The sequence below is a fragment of the Coptis chinensis genome, chromosome 8 (assembly GCF_015680905.1).
Source record: "Coptis chinensis isolate HL-2020 chromosome 8, ASM1568090v1, whole genome shotgun sequence".
Lineage (NCBI taxonomy): Eukaryota > Viridiplantae > Streptophyta > Magnoliopsida > Ranunculales > Ranunculaceae > Coptis > Coptis chinensis.
In genome coordinates this window covers 83,448,321-83,469,348 of record NC_141463.1, presented here as the reverse complement: position 1 = coordinate 83,469,348, position 21,028 = coordinate 83,448,321, and the positions used below count along the sequence as shown (strand labels likewise).

The following is a 21,028-nucleotide window of genomic DNA, read 5'->3' as shown; positions in this document are numbered from 1 at the left end:
GTTGTACTAATAAAAGTCATTTATATATTAGACCTCCTTAACAAATTTGATGTTATCCTTTCATTTTTTTAATTTAGTTAATTATTTGTGACTTTGTGTGTTATATGGTTGATTGGTTAAGGGTTTCAAACATTTGGCCTTGAAAGCCTGTGGGTAGTGGTTTACTAATTAATAATTTGGTTTTTCCTCATTTAGTGTTGGGGGTTCTAATTGTCCATTCTGTCCCTATCGTTAAACATATGCATTTCCAAGCGAGACCAATCCGAAAGAAGTAGCTAGCAAAGGACAAACTGTATAACATTCTCTTAAGGCAGGTACGTCTCCCATCAGTGCATGTATTATGCTAACATCACAGTTGACGATTTCTTAACTTGGGTTTTTGTTGGGTATGTGGATGTAGCTAAGAGTAACATTTCTAAATGGAAATGCTATGAAAGGATGGGCAGGATCTTTGGTTAAACCTGCATTGTTTGATGTTGTTGTTGCTGTCATTGTTGTGACTAGCTCCAGCTCCTTTTGAATTGGCTAAATTGAGTAGTGTATTTATTTGTTTGCGAGCCATGCCATACCGTTGTAGCTGACCTCTGTGCTAAGCATTTTGTGCATGTCCTTAGCCAGTCTATGTAGTTTTAAGAATTTCAGAGAAGTTGTTGTATCTTTATTGCTTTTTAACTATTATAAGAAAGCAAGTCAAAAGAAAAAAATGGTGTCTGTCACTACTTACTGAACAATGTGCAAGTGTTGGATATTCTAAATTGTTAACTCTTCTCTTGGTCATGCTTCCTTCTCTGTTTTCTTCTGTTGGACTATATTATCTGTCATAGGTTTTAGGAGATCTATTAGCCCACCTATTAGCTGGATTTACAAATCTTTGGTCAATGGCTAAAGTATAAAGTTTAATCATGTGGGCAAATAATGGAATTGCGATCAGTCATTCTTAACTTTCACTCAGTAATAGGTATTGACACATTTTACTAAGTGATTTTCAATTTATCTTCTATGTTTTTTTTGTTCATTTTTATGGATTTAAAGCAATTATTTGCTCTTTAACTTTGATCTTTTCTGTTCCATCAGTAACTTGCTGGAGAGCTATTTCACAACAAAAAATAAGTTGTAAGATACTATTTCCCTTACTGTGATTTTGGGCGTGGTGATTATTTACTATTTGTTTTTATAGATACTTAATTCTTTAAAACTAACACGGGAAATAAAATGCCCTTATTATGTTGGCACAGGAAATTTATTCATACAACTTAAATGATACCGTGCAAACTTCAGACAAGACTGTCGCATCTAAGAGAATCCGCAAACTTTACAAGGTTAGAAACTTTTGATTAGTTACACTTACATCTATTGTGATTTTTAGTTTTAATAAAAGTTTGAACAAAAAATATATGGTTATAGGACTGAAGGTTGGAGATGGACTAGAGCATGCAGCAATTAGTAGGTATAGGTTCTTTTGCCTTTATCAATCTCTGAGCAGACCTCGAAGGAGTTATCCAGTAATGAGGACCCTAGCAGAAGCCCCTACCATTATGTAATTTTTAGTTCTTTCAAACTATGGTGAATTCTGTATTATTAATGATAGTGATGTAAGATACTCATTTGGACTTTAAGTTTATGATTATATTTGGTTAATAGATATTTTTTCAGTGGCAGAACTGTTAGAGCAGTATTTGAGTTCACTTTAAATATTTTCAAATTTGTTTCGACTGTTTTTATTAGTGCCGCCAACCCAGTACCATGCTACTGCCTTGATATTGCATTGAGTTCTTGCAATATAATAGATTGGATTTTACCTTATCCTGAATAAGTAGCCACTGTATCAAATTCCTGGTACCTCACTCCCACCATAAACACAACTTGAATTCCCAACAGCCCCATTAGCATTGAGCATTGAGTTGGTTAATTTGTCACAAACACGTTCGCCCTTACTGCTGGATATTAGGTCAGTGTCTCTATCCCATTAGTTAGCAGATCGAGGCAATCATTGTATTGAGAAGAAAGCAGTATGACTTCAAATGTGGACACTTTGGGGCCTTCTCTAAAAATCTTATAAATCTTTAGTCATGCTTTGAACAAGCTAAACCAACTAATTTAGCTCTTATAAATTAGTCAGACCTAATTTATAAGAGCTCTTTGTCTTAAAAAGTTGGTTTAGCTTGAAGAACCGTTGTTGTGGCTGTCGAAGACTCCCCTATTTGGCATCACATGATACCGTATTATCACTTGCATTTGCCACCTAGCGCCACTTCAAGAGGAGTTCAGCGAGTGGGTGCAGTCATTGAAGCATGATGGGGTACGGATGCCAACCCACAAATAATTACTGGGATTTTGTTTATTAATTTGCAACTGTTAACACCTCGGGAAACATATGGCTGTGGCAGAGCGCGAGCTTAATAGGGAAGAAGTTGAGAGAATCAAGGCGAGGCTCTCGGAACTAGAGGCTTCTAGGCAGGCAAAGGGGAAAACCTTAAGGCTGTGAGATCGGTAGAGATGAACAAGAAAAACAGGGTCGAAAACATCAAGATTAATGCCTCTGAAAAGAAGCCAGTTAACACAAGTTTTAAGTGAAAAAGGATATGATCAATTCCCCAAAAGATGCCCAAAGTCAATAAATTCTTTTGTATAAAACCCTCTCACATAAGATTTCCAAAAATGGGCATTTTGTTCTTGGATCGTTAGAGTCAGGTGGAGGCAATGGGGTAGCAGGAGTAGCAGGGACAACTAATGTGCCAGTGTTGCATACTGACCTTCATCTCCAAGTTAGTGCATTTCGTCTAATTTTATTTTATTTCATTTTTGTGTTTGTTCATGTGTTTCGACGAACAACAGAGTCGGCCAATCAGGTGTACACAACGAATGACTAATACTCGAAGAAGACATCTGCGTAGTAGGTTCCAGTCTTAGTATTTCCTTCTTGCATGTGTAAGTGTGATGTAGTTTTTAAAAATTTTGCATTGCTATAAATAAACTAATTTTTTGTACTACTTTTTTTCCTAGCTTGAAAGTTTCTTCAGAATCAAATGATGGGAAATTATATCTATGCCGAAAAAGATAAAGCATGATACAGAAGACAGAATAAGCAGTTTACCTAATAACATTCTTCACAAACTTTCACCTTTGTAGATTCAAAATACTCTGTGCAAATGAGCATTTTTGGTTTGGGCTTAGTGTGCACAATGGATCACACTTTTAATGCCTCTGAACTCTTTCATTATGCACTCTGTCAAAGTACTACATGTGGAGTTGGGTGATAATATCATTTTCAGAATGGGAACCAATAACCAATGCAAGAATTGATCAAAGGATTGTGCTTAATTAACTAATGTGGTGAAACAGGATGTAATTTAGCGATGCGACTAGCATCCATAATTTCTTCTTTCTTTCGCCTCTATACAAATGATTTGAAAAAATCACCACTCCGTCATTTGAATCATTCAATCTCCATACATACGAAATGAGATCCATAATATATTGAAAGTTTTTAAATGGTAATCTTGCCACATAGACATCTTCCAGAAAGTTTTTATTTACACATTCAATTCACTCTACATATTATATCCGACTTAATAGCTCTATAAAACAATTATCAATAGAGGCCAATGTATTTTTTCTAATTGTTTCTCAATGTGATCATTTCTAAATAATAATTAAATTAAAAAAAAAAACTCGACTAGATAATTACACAACCAACAACAATATTCTTATATCTTACATATAGTATACTCATATGAATCCAACAGTATTCCTCAATCACATATAAACGCTCGACAAGATAATTACACAACCAACAGCACAAATGTTAACTTCATCAACATAATACCTATTTTTTTGGTAAATTAGTTTGTGGCACTTAAATATTGACTAAATTACAGGCACTTAAATACCTCTTCGAATATATTTATTCGCACCATGGACAGAGCAGCAAAAAGCAAATCGGACAAAAAACACAACTAGCGTATTGAAGTGTTTTTTTTCTTATTGAAGTTTTTTGTCAGACCTCGACCTGTATTAATCTAAAACGTATTACATAATATATCCATTAAAAAAAATGTAATATGTTACTATTCTAATTTACATGCGTTCATTCCTTTAATTTTCTCCACCCCAATTTCTTTACCTAGAACGTGCAACGCACGTACCCGTTTACTAGTATATTTTAAAACATATATTTAAATTATTTACTCTAGGCTTCTAGGCCTTTGGACAGTACTTTGTGGAGCAATACACCAATATCTTTTGCTGTTATGAGTGGCCTAGATTCAATACACCAGTGGAATTATCAAATAACAATATATAAGAATTGAACTACTACAACTAAAATGGCATTGACAGTTTTGCAAATTTAAAGAAAGAAACATAGAATATTCGAATAATAAATAAAAGAATAGTACATTTTGATCAATAAAATGGATATACAAAAGTAAACACTGTTCATCTTTTTCATCGGTATCAAATTCTCAAAAATTATAATCAAATAAAAAAAAGAACAAATTTTTTCCGTAACTAGGAGGAGAAGCTGGAATTGAGATAAGCACTGTCAACATCTTCAGCAGTTCTTGGGTCTCTTATTTACTTTGTGGAGCAATCCACATATTTTCTTCTAAATTCTATTAAAACCCAAAATCTACTCTTTTTGTTATGGTAGTTATCTTATCTACATGTAGTTATATTATTCAATCTTATTCTCGTAGTTATATTATTCAATCTTATTATGGTAGTTATCTTGGAAGGGTGAAAAAGAGAACAAATTATATTAAAAAACAACAAGTGGCGGCCTGGTCTCCAGTCAAAAGCTTAGATTCTAAAGATTTTCTATAAAAAAACACTTACGGGGAATAAAAACAATGCAGGGGTATTAAAACCCAAAAATATTATGGGTAGGGCTTGTTTTTTTTAAAAATGAGACTCTCTAGCCCAATTTCTTGTATTTATTGTGTACTATGTTAACTTTTTATACATATTTGATGATTTGGCAAACTGAGAACTAATTTTGCAATGGTCAAAATTTGTTTACTTCATAATTGTACAACGGTCAAATCATCAAATACGTATAAATATTTAACAACGTACATAACGAGTACTCATATTAGTATTATTTGAAATATATGGTATCCTATTTTGCAAAAAAAATAATACATTATCCATAATGTAAAATCCACTATAGTTCAGTATCCATATAATTTTTTTTCGCTTAGTGCCTTCACAATATGATAATTTGGGCGGTGGTATATACACCCCAATTTTTTGGATTGGCACCCTTTTGCCAAAAAGGTAGTAGAATAAAGGTTATTCTACCTATGTCCCAACACCCCAAGAATAAACAAAATCAACTTTTGAATTTTCGGCGCAAGATAGCACCCTGAACAACAAGAACTCACATAATTTGATTGCCACTTTGATACTTTGATGGGAAAAGTTGATGGTAGGTGACGGTAAGTAAGGGTGGAATTTGAGCCAAGTGGTTCGGGCTCAGCTCATTTAGCTTGGCTCAAACTCGTTCATTTAATCGATAAACTCAAATAGCAACACTTAAGTGTTCAATAACCGACCTACTAAGGCTAGGCTCGGACTTGTTCATATATTATATGAGTCAAGCTTGAGTTTTTTTTCAAAGCCTCACTTAATAAACAAACGAGCCGAGCTTGAGCACAGTAAAATTCGACTTGATTACCTCAAATTCCACATTTAGTTGTGAAGACCAATAAGTTACGGAGATTTGTTGCTATGATAGAACATGAAGAAGAAACAAAGTTTTGAGAAGGGTGTATTGCTGTAAAATAGAGTGATTTAGTTGTTTCTTTGTATCAAAATATCTCCACAACGATGAAGCGAAAGTCACCGGAATGAGAATGGGGAAGAAAGAGAGAAGAAGTAAGAGGGAAGAGGAAAAAAGTCATCTAATATAGTGAAGCTGAGGTTGGGTGACTTTGCAAAACATTTAGATGTTGAATAAACTTCTGTTGGTTATCCTGAAGCAATTAATGGTTCGAGTCCTCGACATGCCGATAGTTTCGAAAAGATTGATAAGGTTAGTGCTCCTACCCTTCATGTTTGTGTTTGTTTTCATCTAATTTGATCTGTACAAAACTACAAATAGTTGAAGTGGGAAAGTGTGGCTAGGTGGCCACAATAGGTGATGTTCGACATGAGGAGGAGAGGCAGCGAGAGAAGAGCTCGTTTGTCTATTTTGTTGGTAAAGGTGGGTACAATGGGGGTACTTGCAGTTGAGAATATTAGAGGGGTGCTTTTACTATGGATTTTATTAAAGGGGCGCTAATCCCATAAGTTGGGCTAAATATACCGCTGGCCTAATTTGATCTCATTCATGTCAACTTAACTTTGCAAAACTAGCAACATATAAACCACTGGATTGTTCATCCTATGTTCGTCAGTGCAATAGTGGGAATTTATATGTTTCGTCTATCAACATAATAACTTAATCTGCACAACGTTTCGTCTATCAACAATGAAATTTTTGGTGTTGTGGTTGTGTATGTGACCTCATTGTCATCCAATTCTAACACCTTTTTGATACCTGCAATGTGTAGCAGCAAAGTAAGGGATACAAAGTTTACTTTGAGTCAAATGCAACACAAAAGATGTTAGATAACACTGAATAACAAAATCAGAGTTGGTGTAAACGTACTTCTAGAATGGGTCTAAACAACAATAATCCCAATAGGGGTATTAAATCTTGTCATTTCACATTTACAGAGAATTACACACATCACAATTTTCAAAGCTGTTATATATTAAAAGCTGTACCTTCTTGCTAATTGTATTGATTTTCGAGCAGCTGTTATATACTTATATTAGTAGACATGACATAACAACTGCTTAAGCAGTTGATAATATACTTAAACAATAACAAGTTAACAGTGCCATCATTCCATCCCCCTATCTTTGAAATCTAGATTAGTTCTGCTAGGAGTCTATGCTTTGATAAGCAACCACCTTGCACGTCTAAGAGTTTACTAACATTAAAACTAAAAAACCCATAGCTGACTTTAGTTGAGATATCGAGACCAAACTTCACCGTCCCTCATGGATCTCATTGACTTTCTTGTGTACGAATTTACGATTGAAACTTCACAAATGTAACAAGAGAGACCTTTGACTAAAGCCCTATCATTATAATTGGCATCAAAAGACACCAGTCTAACACTTGAAGATCCTTGAGTTCATTCACATTAACCTTCATAACACTAGCACCCCATCCTTGTCCAAAATTTCTCAGATCCTGTAAGTAATTAAGAGTGTTGCATTATTGTCTTTTTATTGTCTTTTCAAGCGGTCAAGCCTAAAAACTCAAACTCCTACATATCTTGTGCTTCAGCCTTCACTTCAAACACAACTTCACAAGAGAAATGGAGAGAAGTCCTGAAGATTTTCTCAAACCAAAGACTTGCTGCATTTGTAGCTACTCAACAAAACTTGCACTGTTTTTCATAGTCACTTTTGTCGGTTTTTTCACTCTTTTCGATATTCAGGCTTTAAGAATCCTACCAATTTCTTCTCCCTTATCTTCCTCCACTTCGTGGTCTACCTTGCAACATTTGAAGACTTTCTTTACCAAAACTTACCATTTCAACTGCTCGAGGGAGCTCGAGGCAATGGCCTCTAAGCTCCAACATTCCGTCACGTTCCTCCCACTTAAGGACCTCAGATTCGCCCACACAGCTATGGACGGGAATACATGGTTTATGAGCTCTATATGCGACGACGCAGGTGAAGAAGGTGAAACAGAGCATCTATACTTCCCCTCAGAGGCATCAAAGGGAAGGTTGCTCTGTGTGGCTGGAAACGATTCACATTATGGAGAAAAGAATCTATATGGCTTCGCGTGGAAGGACAGTCTTCCAGCCAACTCAACCTTAATGGAGGGCCTGACATTCGTGTCTGACACATACTATGACTATACAAACCTCTGGCATGGGTTGACGGCAATGGCACCCTTTGTAAGTTGGTACAAGAGGAACGGGTGTGAAAGTCCGTCAAGATGGGTGTTGTACCACTGGGGGGAACTCCGCACTGGAATGGGATCATGGCATGAGAACCTCATGAAAGCCACCTTTGGAGAATTAAAAGTGGAAGGATTTGGAAAAAGTAATGGATCTTCTTGCTTTGAAAAGGCTGTTGTCATGAGGCACAACATAGGGAAGATGGGGAAAGAGAGAAGGCTTGAGGTGTTTGATATGTTGAGGTGTAAGGCAAGAGCATTCTGTAATGTGAGCTTTGAGAGTAGTAATGCAGAGAATAATAAAAAAGAGGACACTGCTGTAAGGCTAACGTTGCTGATGAGGAAAGGAGCAAGGTCGTTCAAGAACGAATCATTGGTGGTTAAAATATTTAGTAACGAGTGTGCAAGGGTTAAAGGATGCAAATTAACTGTTACTCAATCAGAAAATCTCAGCTTTTGCGATCAGGTTGGTACTTTCCCAGTTTCCCTTCTTGGTTTGCCATATACCAGTGTAATACGTATCAATTTGCTTTCAATACGAGCATATTGTATCGTACAATATTGATAACTATGTTGAGAACTATCACATGTCAGAAAATAGTTCATACATATTGCTGCAAACATATAATCCCAACATATAAATCCCTAACACAGAAAACAGATTGCTGGCAAACAAACAATATTTAATGATTCTACAAACACATTGCTAAACAACATTTTGGTATATATTCAGGTAAGGGCGATGAGTTTTACTGACATTGTAGCATCACCACACGGGGCCCAACTGACGAACATGCTCTTCATGGATAGGAACAGCAGTGTTATGGAGTTTTTCCCCAACGGATGGTGGGAGTATGCAGGCATAGGCAAGTATGCTCACCATTGGATGGCAGATTATTCGGGAATGAAACACCTGGGAGCATGGTGGGATCCACAAGTTGAGAAGGAATGCCCCCATCCTGAAAAAGAATCAGAATGCTTCGGTATCTACAAAAATGGTCAAGTTGGCCACAATGAAACTTTCTTCACCGAGTGGGCCAGAAATGCCATCAATCAAGTGAAGGTAATGAAGCAGGATGAGTTCTCAACCCAGCAACCAAAATCAAGTTGTGTGTGTGCACGAGTAGTTGAATGAATAATTCATATACATTCAAACAATTCCTGAAACCAAGAATGCATAAACTACAATTACGATTTCAGTTCTGTTTTTAATCTGTAAAGTATGCGTTTAAGAATGTCAGTTAATGACCTCAATATAGATTTCCCAGATCTGTCAGACTCTCACACAGACACTCCTCCCCCTCCCCTATCCTTTCACTTGTTTTCGGGTCTAGAATTCATGTCCGTAAAATTCATATGAGAAGAAAGCTGAAGGAAAATAAATACGTATGAAGCAATTCTTTGATGCATTATATATGAACACCAGTTTGGTTGTAAATGAGGTATACTAGACAAACTTTTTAAGAGCATAACACTCGAGGCTAAAATTTGTAAGACTTTACAACGAAAACTGAAACCTACTGGTCATGCAATGATCCACAGAGATCCCTAGCTTGTAAATTCTCATCTTCGAGACCCTTTGGCCAACAAGTAGACCACGAAAAAGCAAAATAGAGCAAACAGAACAACAGGCAATACATGATTTGACCCCTGCTGAATGATGCTCCAATTCAGCCTCCTCATGTTGTTCTTCACTCCTGCTTGAGCTTTAATCAGTGTCATTTGCTGTTTTCAAAAATCAGATGCAACAAAACTGTCAAAGAGTATTTATAGTTTTCAAAGGAAAAACTTTAGAAAAAAATATCTCAAAGCTATATCCTGTAAAGACACAGTTATCATATTCAACAATTAGAACAAAGGGCATCAGTAAGTCAAGAATGTTAAACCAATTTTAAGTTCCATTTGTACACTTTGTCGGAGAACAAAAAATAAAGTTTAAAGTTCAAACAGTTCAATTATTTGAACTTACGTAAATTGGCAACAGAAGATCTTTTATTTGACAATTTTCAAAGTTGTTATATACTTATAAGTTAGAAGACGGTACGGATGCTCTAATGAATTTGAAATGCTATATTCTGTTGTAAAATATATTATCATTTTATCAATCTATCATTTTATCAATCCGCTCGGTCTCAATAGTGTAAAGGTAATAATTGGGCGTATCTTAAATGTGTAGGAAATTTAGGGAGAATGATGTTGTGACTGAGTTCAAATGATCGAACTGCCTACGTATCCAATTCTCCGGAGAACTGGAATCAAGTCAGTTCGTAGTTCATATTAGGATTTGGTGATCGAATGATCGATGGCGAATGGAGAAGATGGAGAGTGGAGAAGAAACATAGAATTCTCCTTCCAAGTGTTAGAGAGTGGAGATGAAATATATAGAATTCTCTCCCCCCTTTGGTGCTCCCTTCATATCAATTGAATGATATTCACTTTTGGTGCTCCATTCATTGATGATATTTAGTATTGCATTGATAGCTATGCATGTATTCATGTTCATTTTGTAACCATTTGGTAACTTATGACTTTTGAGATGACCAATTGAAATGATCAAATAAGTTAGTCTCAAGATATGATTAATGGCGATGACACGTGTCGCAAATATATTGATGACAATATATGTCCTTCACACAGCCCCTTCTCGTTAGGTCGTGCTTTCGTAAGAACGATCTGACGAGAGAAATAATTTGACACGTGTCCAAGTGGAACAATGAGCGTGTTGGAGCTCGTGTGAGTGTAGGTCTAGGACCCTTACTGCTTAAGTAAGCGTTCTGCTCGAGTGAGTGTAGGTCAAGGGACCATTTAGCGTTTATGTAAGTGTTATGCTCCAATAGGTCAAAGGACCTTTTAGCGTTTATGGAAGTGTTCTGCTCGAGTGAGCGTAGGTCGAGGGACCCTTAGTGCTTAAGTAAGCGTTCTGTTCCCGTGAGCGTAGGTCAAGGGACCTTTTAGCACTTATGTAAGCATTCTGTTCAAGTGAGCGTAGGTCAAGGGACCATTGGTGCTTAAGTAAGCGTTCTACACTGAGTTGATTCTAGAAATATAGGTCCTCAACTAGTGAGTAGTATTAGGGCTATGTAGCCTTTGAGCTCTAGTAAGCGTTTTGCTGTAGAGAACGTTAAGTTTTAGCTCTAGAGAGCGTTTGAGTTCGAGAGTTCGAGTGAGTGTTTCTGATTTGGAGGTCGCAGCTGATAGGTAGCCTTGAATTGGCATGATATAGCTAGCCCCAGTTTTAGAGCTTGATTGACCTGTACAAAATGCGAGCTAGCATCAAAGAGTTAGTATGAACTAACAGTAGTAATTCTGGATATGCATAAAGCATTGAGCTCAAATAATAACTAAATTGAACATGATTAGATGACGATAACTAGCCCCAGCTCGTAGATGGTTTTGGCTAGCCCCCAGTTTGAATTGTAACTTAAGTTACCGATATACGCACTTGATGGCAACAATTTTCAGTCAATCAAGTTTGACTGTAATAAATTTCACAAGTCGATCATTTGCAACTGTGAAAGCGGCCTGCAATGGGTAGAGAACGGAACGACCTGTGACAGATTCAGCTACACCATAAAGCAACAGTAGATATCAAGTGTTGTGAGCTCGCAATATGTGAGGATTAAAATGATTTATGCCCTTCTTGATTGCATATAAACTTAGTGGCCACATGAATTGAGTTGGTAAAGCGGTAGCAATCACGAACTAGAATGCTCATTCCTGAACACAAAAATGGTAGACTCCCAACTAGCTAGTGTGAGTTACTTGCAATCACATTTTAGTTGGATGCCTGAACCAATGGTACGTTGGTATGCAATGGCTACTCAAAGCGTAGAGCTTGCCGATTCCATGAACAGACAGTGCCAAAGCTTGCTCCAAAGCGACTACCTCGTGCATGTTGCGACCTGGGAATTGAATCATCGATCTCATCGATGGTTCTTCTACCTGTTCTAGTGTACATTTTGCAATACAATATGTGTATAGATCGAGCTACAATAGAAATGTTAGTTCTAAAATTTGAAATGAAAATTTAAATTTCATAGTTGTATGCTTGATATCAGCTGTGCTAAAGACTTTTTGGCATTGCAGAGATTCAATAAATGAGAAGTCGGTGCTTTGAGCTTTGCATGTGTGGCTGTAGTCTCCACTTGCATATGTAAGTGACCTGTTGATTGGTTGAGCCAGAGTTTTGCAGCTATAATGCTTTTGGCGATCTATAGAATCAATTTTTCCTGTTGCAAATTTAGACAAAAGACATAGATAATAGCTAATGAATTTTCATAGAACAATTCATCAACAGATCATCCGGTTCAAGCAATCATCTCCAGTATTAGATTCGGGTTTTCGTGAAAGTAAAAAATTAATTCATTGAAGTCGACATGAGGTCGGCATGTTAATCAAGTTCATAGTAGGGTCATCTCTAGCACAAGGCACAAAGAGGACTAACATTGGCATCTTCAACTGCCTATATACATCAAAAGGTATTGGATGCAAATATGTAGATACAAATGGATATATGATATTGGCAATCATATGGAGACAAAGCCATATAAAAGATAATTGTTAATAAGAAGCTAGCATCGTGATTTCAAGATCAAAGGTAGCTAAGAAGGATTATATATTATTTTATAACCAAAAGAATAAAATGAAGATATGGAGAAAGCAGTGAGGTCGCTCAACTGCTTAAGGCCTTGAGACTTGAGGAGGTCGTTGACCTGATTACATTGGAATGCAAAGGTTCTCAACCTTGGAAGTGTATAGGTGTACTGACGTTTCATGAATTTAGAAGTGTTCCCTAGCGACTAAGGGGCCTATAAGGTATAAGGGCGAGCTATATGTATAAATTCCGTGAGCAGCGATTTCACTTAACGGTCCAAGTGCATCCAGCAGGAATCGAACCTACAATTCTATGAGCGACTAAATATGACTTTTGACTAGAAATCCATGTGATCTTTTGGTCAGGCCAATTCAATCAGAAATATGTCGTGATAATGGAAAAGCTTATCTTTTGTGTAATGATTCTATGAGCGAGCTTTTGTTTGATTGACTGATCATAATTGATTTCGTCGGAACGACCATCCCCACGCTTCATGGGCCTTATTGCACTATGATTTATTGACGTTGCAATCATATGAATTTTGGTAAATTTTCGCTTCGATGACACGCTTCTTGAGCTTGGAAATTCAAATTTTTAGAAAGATTGATAAAGTAGAGTAGATGAATTCTAAGAAATTCGATCCACAGACGGCACCAATGTAAAAGTAATAATTTGGTGTATCATATATGTGTAGGAAATTTAGGGAGAATGATGTTGTCACTGAGTTCAAATGATCGAACTGCCTACGTATCCAGTTCTCCAGAGAAATGGAATCAAGTCAGTTCGTAGTTCATATTAAGATTTGGTGATCGAATGATCAATAGCGAATGGAGAAGATGGAGAGTGGAGAAGAAGCATAGAATTCTCCTCCCCTGTGTTAGAGAGTGGAGAGGAAATATATAGAATTCTCTCCCCCCTTTGGTGCTCCCTTCATATCAATTGAATGAGATCCACTTTTGGTGCTCCATTCATTGATGATATTTAGTATTGCATTGATAGCTATGCATGTATTCATGTTCATTTTGTAACAATTTGGTAACTCATGACTCTTGAGATGACTAATTGAAATGATCTAATAAGTTAGTCTCAAGATATGATTAATGGCGATGACACGTGACAAATATATTGATGACAATATATGTCCCTCAAATAGTATCATTTTTAATATAAATAGATATTTAATTATCCTCACCGCACAAAATTTAGATGTCTCTATGATGCAAATTGAACTATATGCAAACATTATCTTCTCACTTCAGCTCTTGTGCATGTGGTGTAGCCAATATGAGTAACAAGAAGGAATACATTAGTATGTGTAATATGGGAGGCTCCCGATTCAAGATGTTGATATCTATATCATAGATATCTTCTTGATTAGTACTCACCTGTAGATTTTATACTCAGATTGACCTACATGATAACCGCAAATAAACATGTATACGCTCCGAGTAGCATAGTGAGAATTGTGTTGATTGCTTTTGGTCTTGCAAATAATCACAAAGAGAAAAGGCATCCAAATAGAAATAAGAGGGAGTGACTCTCAAGGACAAAAATGCCGAAAAAGTAACTCTCAAGGACACCTTTTTATTTTTGTAACTCACAAGGACCGGGCAGATGAAAGGTCAAGTATACCCTTGACGCGAAATAAAAAACGGATCGGGTAGATGAAATGTCAAGTATACCCCTGACACAAAATAATTAACGTCTCGGCCAAGACGAAACAACCCGGTGTATTTAGGATGAACATTGAATGTTCATAGTCCTTAGGTATGAACATTCAATGTCCATACATAAACATTTAATATTTATAGTCCTTGGGTATGAACATTGATTGGGTATGAATATTCAATGTTCATAGTCCTTTGGGTATGAACATTGAATGTTCATACATGAACATTCGATGTTCATAGTCCTTGGATATGAATATTCGATGTTCATAGTCCTTTGGGTATGAACATTCAATGTTCATTGTTCTTTGGGTATGAACATTCGATGTTCATAGTCCTTGGTCTTTTGGGTATGAACATTCAATGTTCATAGTCTTTGGGTATGAACATTGATTGAATATAAACATTGAATGTTCATAGTCTTTTTGGTATGAACATTCAATATTCATATATTAATATATTGTATAAGGTACATTCACCTATTTGGATATGAACAATCATTGTTCATACACTAGCAGCAAAAGGTATGAACACTCATTGTTTATTTTAAAATGACAGAAAGGGTAAAATCGAAAAATATTTATTTTAAATCCGGGTCATTTGTCCTTGAGGGTTATTTTCACGGAAGGGTATAATTGACATTTTAAAAAATGTAAAAAGGCGGGGCCAACTTATTTTGTCCTTAATGGTTACTAATTTTGAAATAGTGGGTTCGTGAGTTACTTTTTTCCAAAATTTGTCCTTGTGAGTTACTCATAAAAAACCGTATTCTCTAGACTTCATTTTCCCTAAAATTGGGCCTTGGGACCAATTTCTTGTAGAAATAAAACTAAAAATAAACTTGTCTTTTCCAAATAGGCCTTTTAGGAAACCATAGTGTCTTCAGACCAAACATTAATATATGCCCTCCACATTTTTCATCATTTTCTCACTAGAAAAGATAGCTCCTACGTGGTTAATTAGGAACAAAAAGTCTCCTTATAAGCATATCCCCACCACATAGCCATCATCTTTTCAAACAGTTGATTATCAAAATCTAACTTAAGATTTATCGCATTCTTTCTCAACATCATTCAATTTTTTTCTTTAAAAATCTTTCAAATTTTTTTTTTCAAATATTATATTTTTATTTCTTTCCACAAAAAACAAAAAAAAACCACAAAGAAATTTGTTACTTTCCCTCCTATGTATTCACTTCCGCCCCTTTCATCTTCTTTCAACTTGCCAACATTAATATCTATCAAGAGGAAACACTCTTTAATTTTTATTATAACTTTTATATAGTTTATAAACGTAAACTCAATTACAAATTGCATCTTTATTACAAACCAAAATCCTAATAATAAATAGCCAATGAAACTATAATTTGTAACTTTTAATAAATGTTAGTGAAGAATTTGTCTTTTTTGTGTTGTAATCATGTAATGTCCAACTTCATCCCACTCCAATTTTCTTGTGATTATATCAATTATTCATAGTTGGAGAACTTTGTCAGATCTTAGTGAGCCGTGAGCTAAAATCACCTTATTAATACAAAGACATGAAATCTCCAAATTGTTGTCTAAGCTCTTTCATAGCCCCCAAAGGAAACCGAAACCAAGGGCCTTATTTTGAGCCCACTATGGTGTTAAAAAACCAGTAAAAAAAAACTCGTTGACACTCAGAACCAGTACAAAAGCAAAGAAGAAGAAGAAAACAAAAGGAGCTCTCACTAGGTCTAGAGTGGGCAAAGTTGCCTCTTAAAAATAGTTAATGAGTACTAATCACATAAATTTTGTGCTAGGATTGAATTGTGTGAAAACCACATATAAGGATCTACAGGCCCGATTTTGAAAGTGAGGATTATGCTGCATGTTCTGTCGGAAAAAATCTCTAGCTCATTCAGCTAGTTCCTCAATTGTGGGTCATGTTGTTGCAAACTGACCATAACATAAAAATGTCTTCACCAATTTGGTCATATTTGGGGCGGTAGGGCTCTGTTGACTCGAATGTACCCTCCATCGTCCACTTTGAATCAGTACAACAACAAATTCCTTCTGCATGTTTCATCGCAACAATGATAGTTTTCGATTCTATAGTAAAATGAGATTGACGAATCGAAAATAAAGATGGATGGATACAGTAAGAAAGTTGGTGAAATCGAGATTCAGAAGACAACGGGAGAGTGAAGATCGATCTACTGACTCCGCTTGGTAATGTGCAAATGTGTAAAGTTTAGATGACCGCGAGACAAGAGAGAGAAAAGGAGGATAAAATAGTAAATGTGTATTGAACTATTGATGTTTGGTCTAGAGTTTTCTTTTTTTGTTTGTTGTGAGCTTCTCTAATTTTAATTTTGTCTTTTTTTGCCTGCAAGGTCTAACCTCCAATAACATTTTTTTTATAAGTGCACGTGGTACCCATATGGGATCCACATACTTTTTTTATTAAAATTTATAAACTTTAAATTACTATTTTACTTTTCAAAAGTTAAAAAAATAATAAAAATATGAAATGACCAAAATGCCTCTACATCCACGCACATTCACTATTCACTCGACCATTCGTTTTTCTATATCTTTAGATATATATTATAGCTATACCCTCTTGGCTCTATTTTTTGAGCCTTCACAGAGTCTCCAATATTTGCTAAACACTTCGACTAATTCCAAAAAAAATATGAGACTTTTAAAGAAAAATCTGACAAATAAGGAATTGACACTAAGGAAAATCAGACAAATAAGAGATTGACAGCTTCTTTGTTGGACATTTATTATCTTTTTCTTGGATCAGTTTAGCTTTTAGGTTTATGATTCATTGTTTGGTCTTAGTGTGGAACGGAATGACCAAGACATTGATAGAGCAACCAAATTTAGTACATGTCCATGAACGCTACAATATGGGTTGTATAAGAAATTTGTATTTTGTGTTAGCTTTATCTTACAGTTTTTATAGGCTCATCTTGGGCCCAAGCTAGATGTATAGATGGGTTGCTATTGAGTTGACTCCAAATCTAACCCATCACACGGAAGTTTTAACCATCCACCTGAGTTTCATCTCAGCTTTGGATGTAATTTGAGCTAAAAGCCAAAATAAAGCTCGATTTCATCTAACATAGTATGAAGCACATGAATATAACACTTAAACACAAGTTGGTAACTTGATATAGATCGAGAGAAATCAATAACAAAATCCGTCAGCCCAAAACAACCAAGTTATAAAACCTATGTACATAAATTATACAAGCTTTGAGGGCTTCAACTACTTAGTGGATGGTTATACTTAATACTTAATAGATATATATAATAGTTATACCCTCTTGGCTCTATTTTTTAGAGCCTTCACAAAGACTCTAATATTTTCACAACACTTAAACTAATTACAAAATTTAGGAAAAACCTTGTGTCTCAAACTAGAAAGGAAAGTTTCTCCCTATTACCAAGTTCTCTTTAACCTCACCAAAAGAAGTCAATATACTTCTATCATTATTCTCCATATTACCAAGTTCTCTTAAACCTCACCAAGAGGAGTCAATATACTTCCATCATTATTCAATAAAAAAAAAAAAAAAAAAAGCAAGTTTGGTTAAGATATCAGATCAGATCGTATACAGCTCGAGCTTCTTCATGTGTTTGTGTCTTCAGAGAACTTGATAGATGGTGGCTATGATTATTGTTTGTAATTGCAAATTTTGGATGGTTACCTTCTTCTCCGACGTTACGACACTTCAAATCAAACTAAAGACAATGACTTCGCTTCTTACGTGCTTTAAAGTTACAAGTTATTAAAAGAGATAGTGGAACCTGAAATTGTAAATGTGGTGCTAACTCTTAACATGTTTTGATGATGTTTGATAGTTTATACATCAATCTCAATTTTTATTCAATGTCATTTTTGCCAACAACTTTCAATCAACTTGCTTAGAGAGTTGATGCTTAATCACAATTTGGATCGTTACATATTCTTGAACTCTTTTATTAAATGGATAGTTGGATGCATTATAGACCAGTTAGGTAATTATATAGAATCGTAAAAGTACTTAGCAGTAAATAATCACTAGAAAAAACATTGTGGTAGTAAACACTCTCAAAACATATATGTAGGTTTATGTTTTAGGAAATTGGTCTTCAAGGGACACGCATACCACAAATGAGATGTAGGACCAAAAGAAATATAGGCTATGTATAAGTGTATAGGTAGGGTTTGTTAGACGCTAACAGATGACTAATTCTCAATTTCTATTTTCATATGCACTACTATATCTAGAGTGTAGACTCCATATAGTTCAGTTTAATAGGAAATGGAAGGAGGCAAAAAGAAAAAGGAAATCAGTTGACTTGAGGCGAGTTTTAAGTATGGGGGTAAGATGTATGTTGTATACTAATATTAAACTTTTAAACATGATGTAGGTGAATGAAAAATCCAGCAAAATCAGGATAACACAAAGAAGAAGTTATTACTACTTATTTCGTTCACAAGGGATTCATTAAGAAAGATGTCACAGTTACTAAGACTGGCAACAGAGTAAATCTCAATGCAAAATTGCTTGAGAAGGAGGGACACGAAACAATTTTTATCTACATGCACTATGTTAATATATATTGCGCATTCAAAAACCCAAAATGAAATTGGGATTTCCCTTGCTTTAGAATTGACTCCACTATTTTACCGTACCAATATTTGAGTTGCATTCTAACGTAAACTCATGATCCATGTACTCTGTCTCAATTGGTCTAGATTTTACCAAGAGCATTCAAAATTCACCATTGCTATTTGATGGATTTATTATCTACTTTGAGAAAAGATTCAAGTATGTATATTGTAAGAATTATCCCTTTTAACCATTAAATAAAAAATATCTAATGCAGTCAATTCTTAGTTATATTCACAACAATCAATTACAATTGTTTTTTTTAAATAAATGCGGTTAGAATTCTCGATGATCCCGATTGAATCATGTATATATAGCAAACCTCAAAGAATAATTAACGTAAAATCAGAAACTGAATGCAAATGCATCGAACTAATCTCAAAGAATAATTAGCGAAAAATCAGAAACTGGATGCAAATGCATCGAACTAACCACAATGAATAATTAACTGGAAATTGAAAATTAAAAACTGGATGCAAATGAATTGAACTAACCTCAAAGAATAATTAATGAGAAATCGAAAATTGGATGCAACTGCATTGAACTAACCACAAATAATAATTAATAAAAAATTAGAAACTGGATGCAAATGAATCAAACTAATCTCAAAGAATAATTAACGGAAAATCTGAAACTCGATACAACAGCATTGAACTAACCTCAAAGAATAATTAACGGAAAATCAGAAACTGGATGCGAATGTATTAAACTAGCCTAAAAGAATAATAAACGGGAAATCTGAAACTGGATGCAATTGCATGCAAATGCACTGAACTAGCCTCAATTCCCTTAAAAAATAATTAACATGAAATCGAAAACAGTTTGCAACTGCATCATTGAACTATTCCGAAATAATAATTAACAAGAAATCAGAAGTTGTATGCAACTGCATTAAACTAACCTCAAATTATAATTAACGGGAAATCAGAAACTGGATGCAACATCAAACTAACTTTAAAAAAAATTAGCAAAAAATCGAAAACTTGAATAAACTACAATGAACTAACCTCAAAGAATAATTAACGGGACATCGAAAACTAGACTGATGCAACTGCATCGAACTAACCTCAAAGAATAATTAACTAGAAATCAGAAATAGGATGCAAATTTAATGAACTAACCTCAAAAAATAATTAATTGGAAACCGAAAACATGATGCAAATGCATTGAACCAACCTCAAAGAATAATTAATGGGAAATCAGAAACTGCATAGAACTAACCTTAAAGAATAATTAGCAGTAAATCAGAATTTGGACACAAATGCATTGAATCAACCTCAAAGAATCATTAACGAAAAATCGGAAACTAGATGTTAATGCATTTAATTAACCTAAAAAAATATTTAATGGGAAATCGAAAACTGAATGCAAATGCTTTGAACTAACCTAAAAAAATAATTAACATAAAATAAAAAATTGGATGCAACTGCATGGAAGTAACCTCAAAGAATAATTAACAATAAATTGGAAACTAGATGTAAATGCATCAAACTAACTTCAAAAAATGATTAACATGAAATCATAAACTTAACATCGGAGAATAATTAACGAGAAATAAAAAACTAAATACAAATGTATCGAACTAACCTCAAATAATTATTAATTGGAAAAGTAGAAACTGGAGGCAAATGCATTGAACTAACCTTTAAAAAAAAATGACGGGAAATCGGAAATCGGATGCAACTACATTGAAGTAACCCCATAGAATAATTAATAAAAAATTAGAAATTGGATGCAAATACGTTGAACTAACCTCAAAGAATCGGAAATTTGATGCAAATACATCGAACTAACCTCAAAGAATAATTAATGAGAAATTAGCAATTGGAGGCAAATGCATTTAACTAATCTCAAATAATAATTAACAGGAAATCGGAAACGGGATGTAAATGCAAATGCATTGAGCTAACCTCAAAGAATAATGAATGGAAAATCAGAAACTTAATACAAATGCATTAAACTAACCTCAAAGAATAATTAACAAGAAGTTTGAAACTGGATGCAAATGCATGCATTGATCTAATCTCAAAGAATAATTAATGGGAGATCGAAAACTAAATGCAACTACATTGAACTGAGTTTAAAGAAGAATTAACGGAAAATCGAAAATTGGATGCAAATGTATTGAATTAATATAAAGAATAATTAAAAGGAAATCGGCACCGGGATGC

The 21,028-nt window shown here is 34.9% G+C and overlaps 1 protein-coding gene and 1 long non-coding RNA gene across 3 annotated transcripts; both read left to right on the top strand.

Annotated features, from left to right (window-relative positions):
- The first annotated feature begins 817 nt into the window (after positions 1 to 817).
- LOC147483597 (uncharacterized) lies at positions 818 to 1,658 on the top strand. Its single transcript, XR_015206077.1, has 4 exons — positions 818 to 958; positions 1,075 to 1,113; positions 1,236 to 1,319; positions 1,405 to 1,658. It is a non-coding gene; the product is annotated as an uncharacterized LOC147483597 (long non-coding RNA).
- A 3,699-nt stretch (positions 1,659 to 5,357) lies between these two features.
- LOC147483596 (uncharacterized) lies at positions 5,358 to 9,235 on the top strand. 2 transcript variants are annotated; one of them, XM_086580731.1, is made up of 3 exons: positions 5,358 to 6,034; positions 7,343 to 8,432; positions 8,777 to 8,914. In XM_086580731.1, the coding sequence occupies exons 1-3, from the start codon at positions 5,949 to 5,951 to the stop codon at positions 8,906 to 8,908; spliced, it is 1,308 nt and encodes a 435-aa protein (XP_086436857.1). In that variant the 5' UTR covers positions 5,358 to 5,948; the 3' UTR covers positions 8,909 to 8,914. The 2 variants fall into 2 exon arrangements, with proteins under 2 accessions (XP_086436857.1, XP_086436856.1); XM_086580730.1 differs by having other exon boundaries at positions 5,370 to 6,034; positions 8,700 to 9,235.
- Positions 9,236 to 21,028: the final 11,793 nt, after the last annotated feature.

Excerpts from the sequence above, each read along its gene's own strand:
- LOC147483596 (XM_086580730.1), top strand. The coding sequence starts at position 5,949 with ATGTTGAATAAACTTCTGTTGGTTATCCTGAAGCAATTAATGGTTCGA. Across the intron at positions 6,035-7,342 it reads GTTTCGAAAAGATTGATAAG|CCTTCACTTCAAACACAACT; the intron begins GTTAGTGCTCCT and ends CTTGTGCTTCAG. Across the intron at positions 8,433-8,699 it reads ATCTCAGCTTTTGCGATCAG|GTAAGGGCGATGAGTTTTAC; the intron begins GTTGGTACTTTC and ends GTATATATTCAG.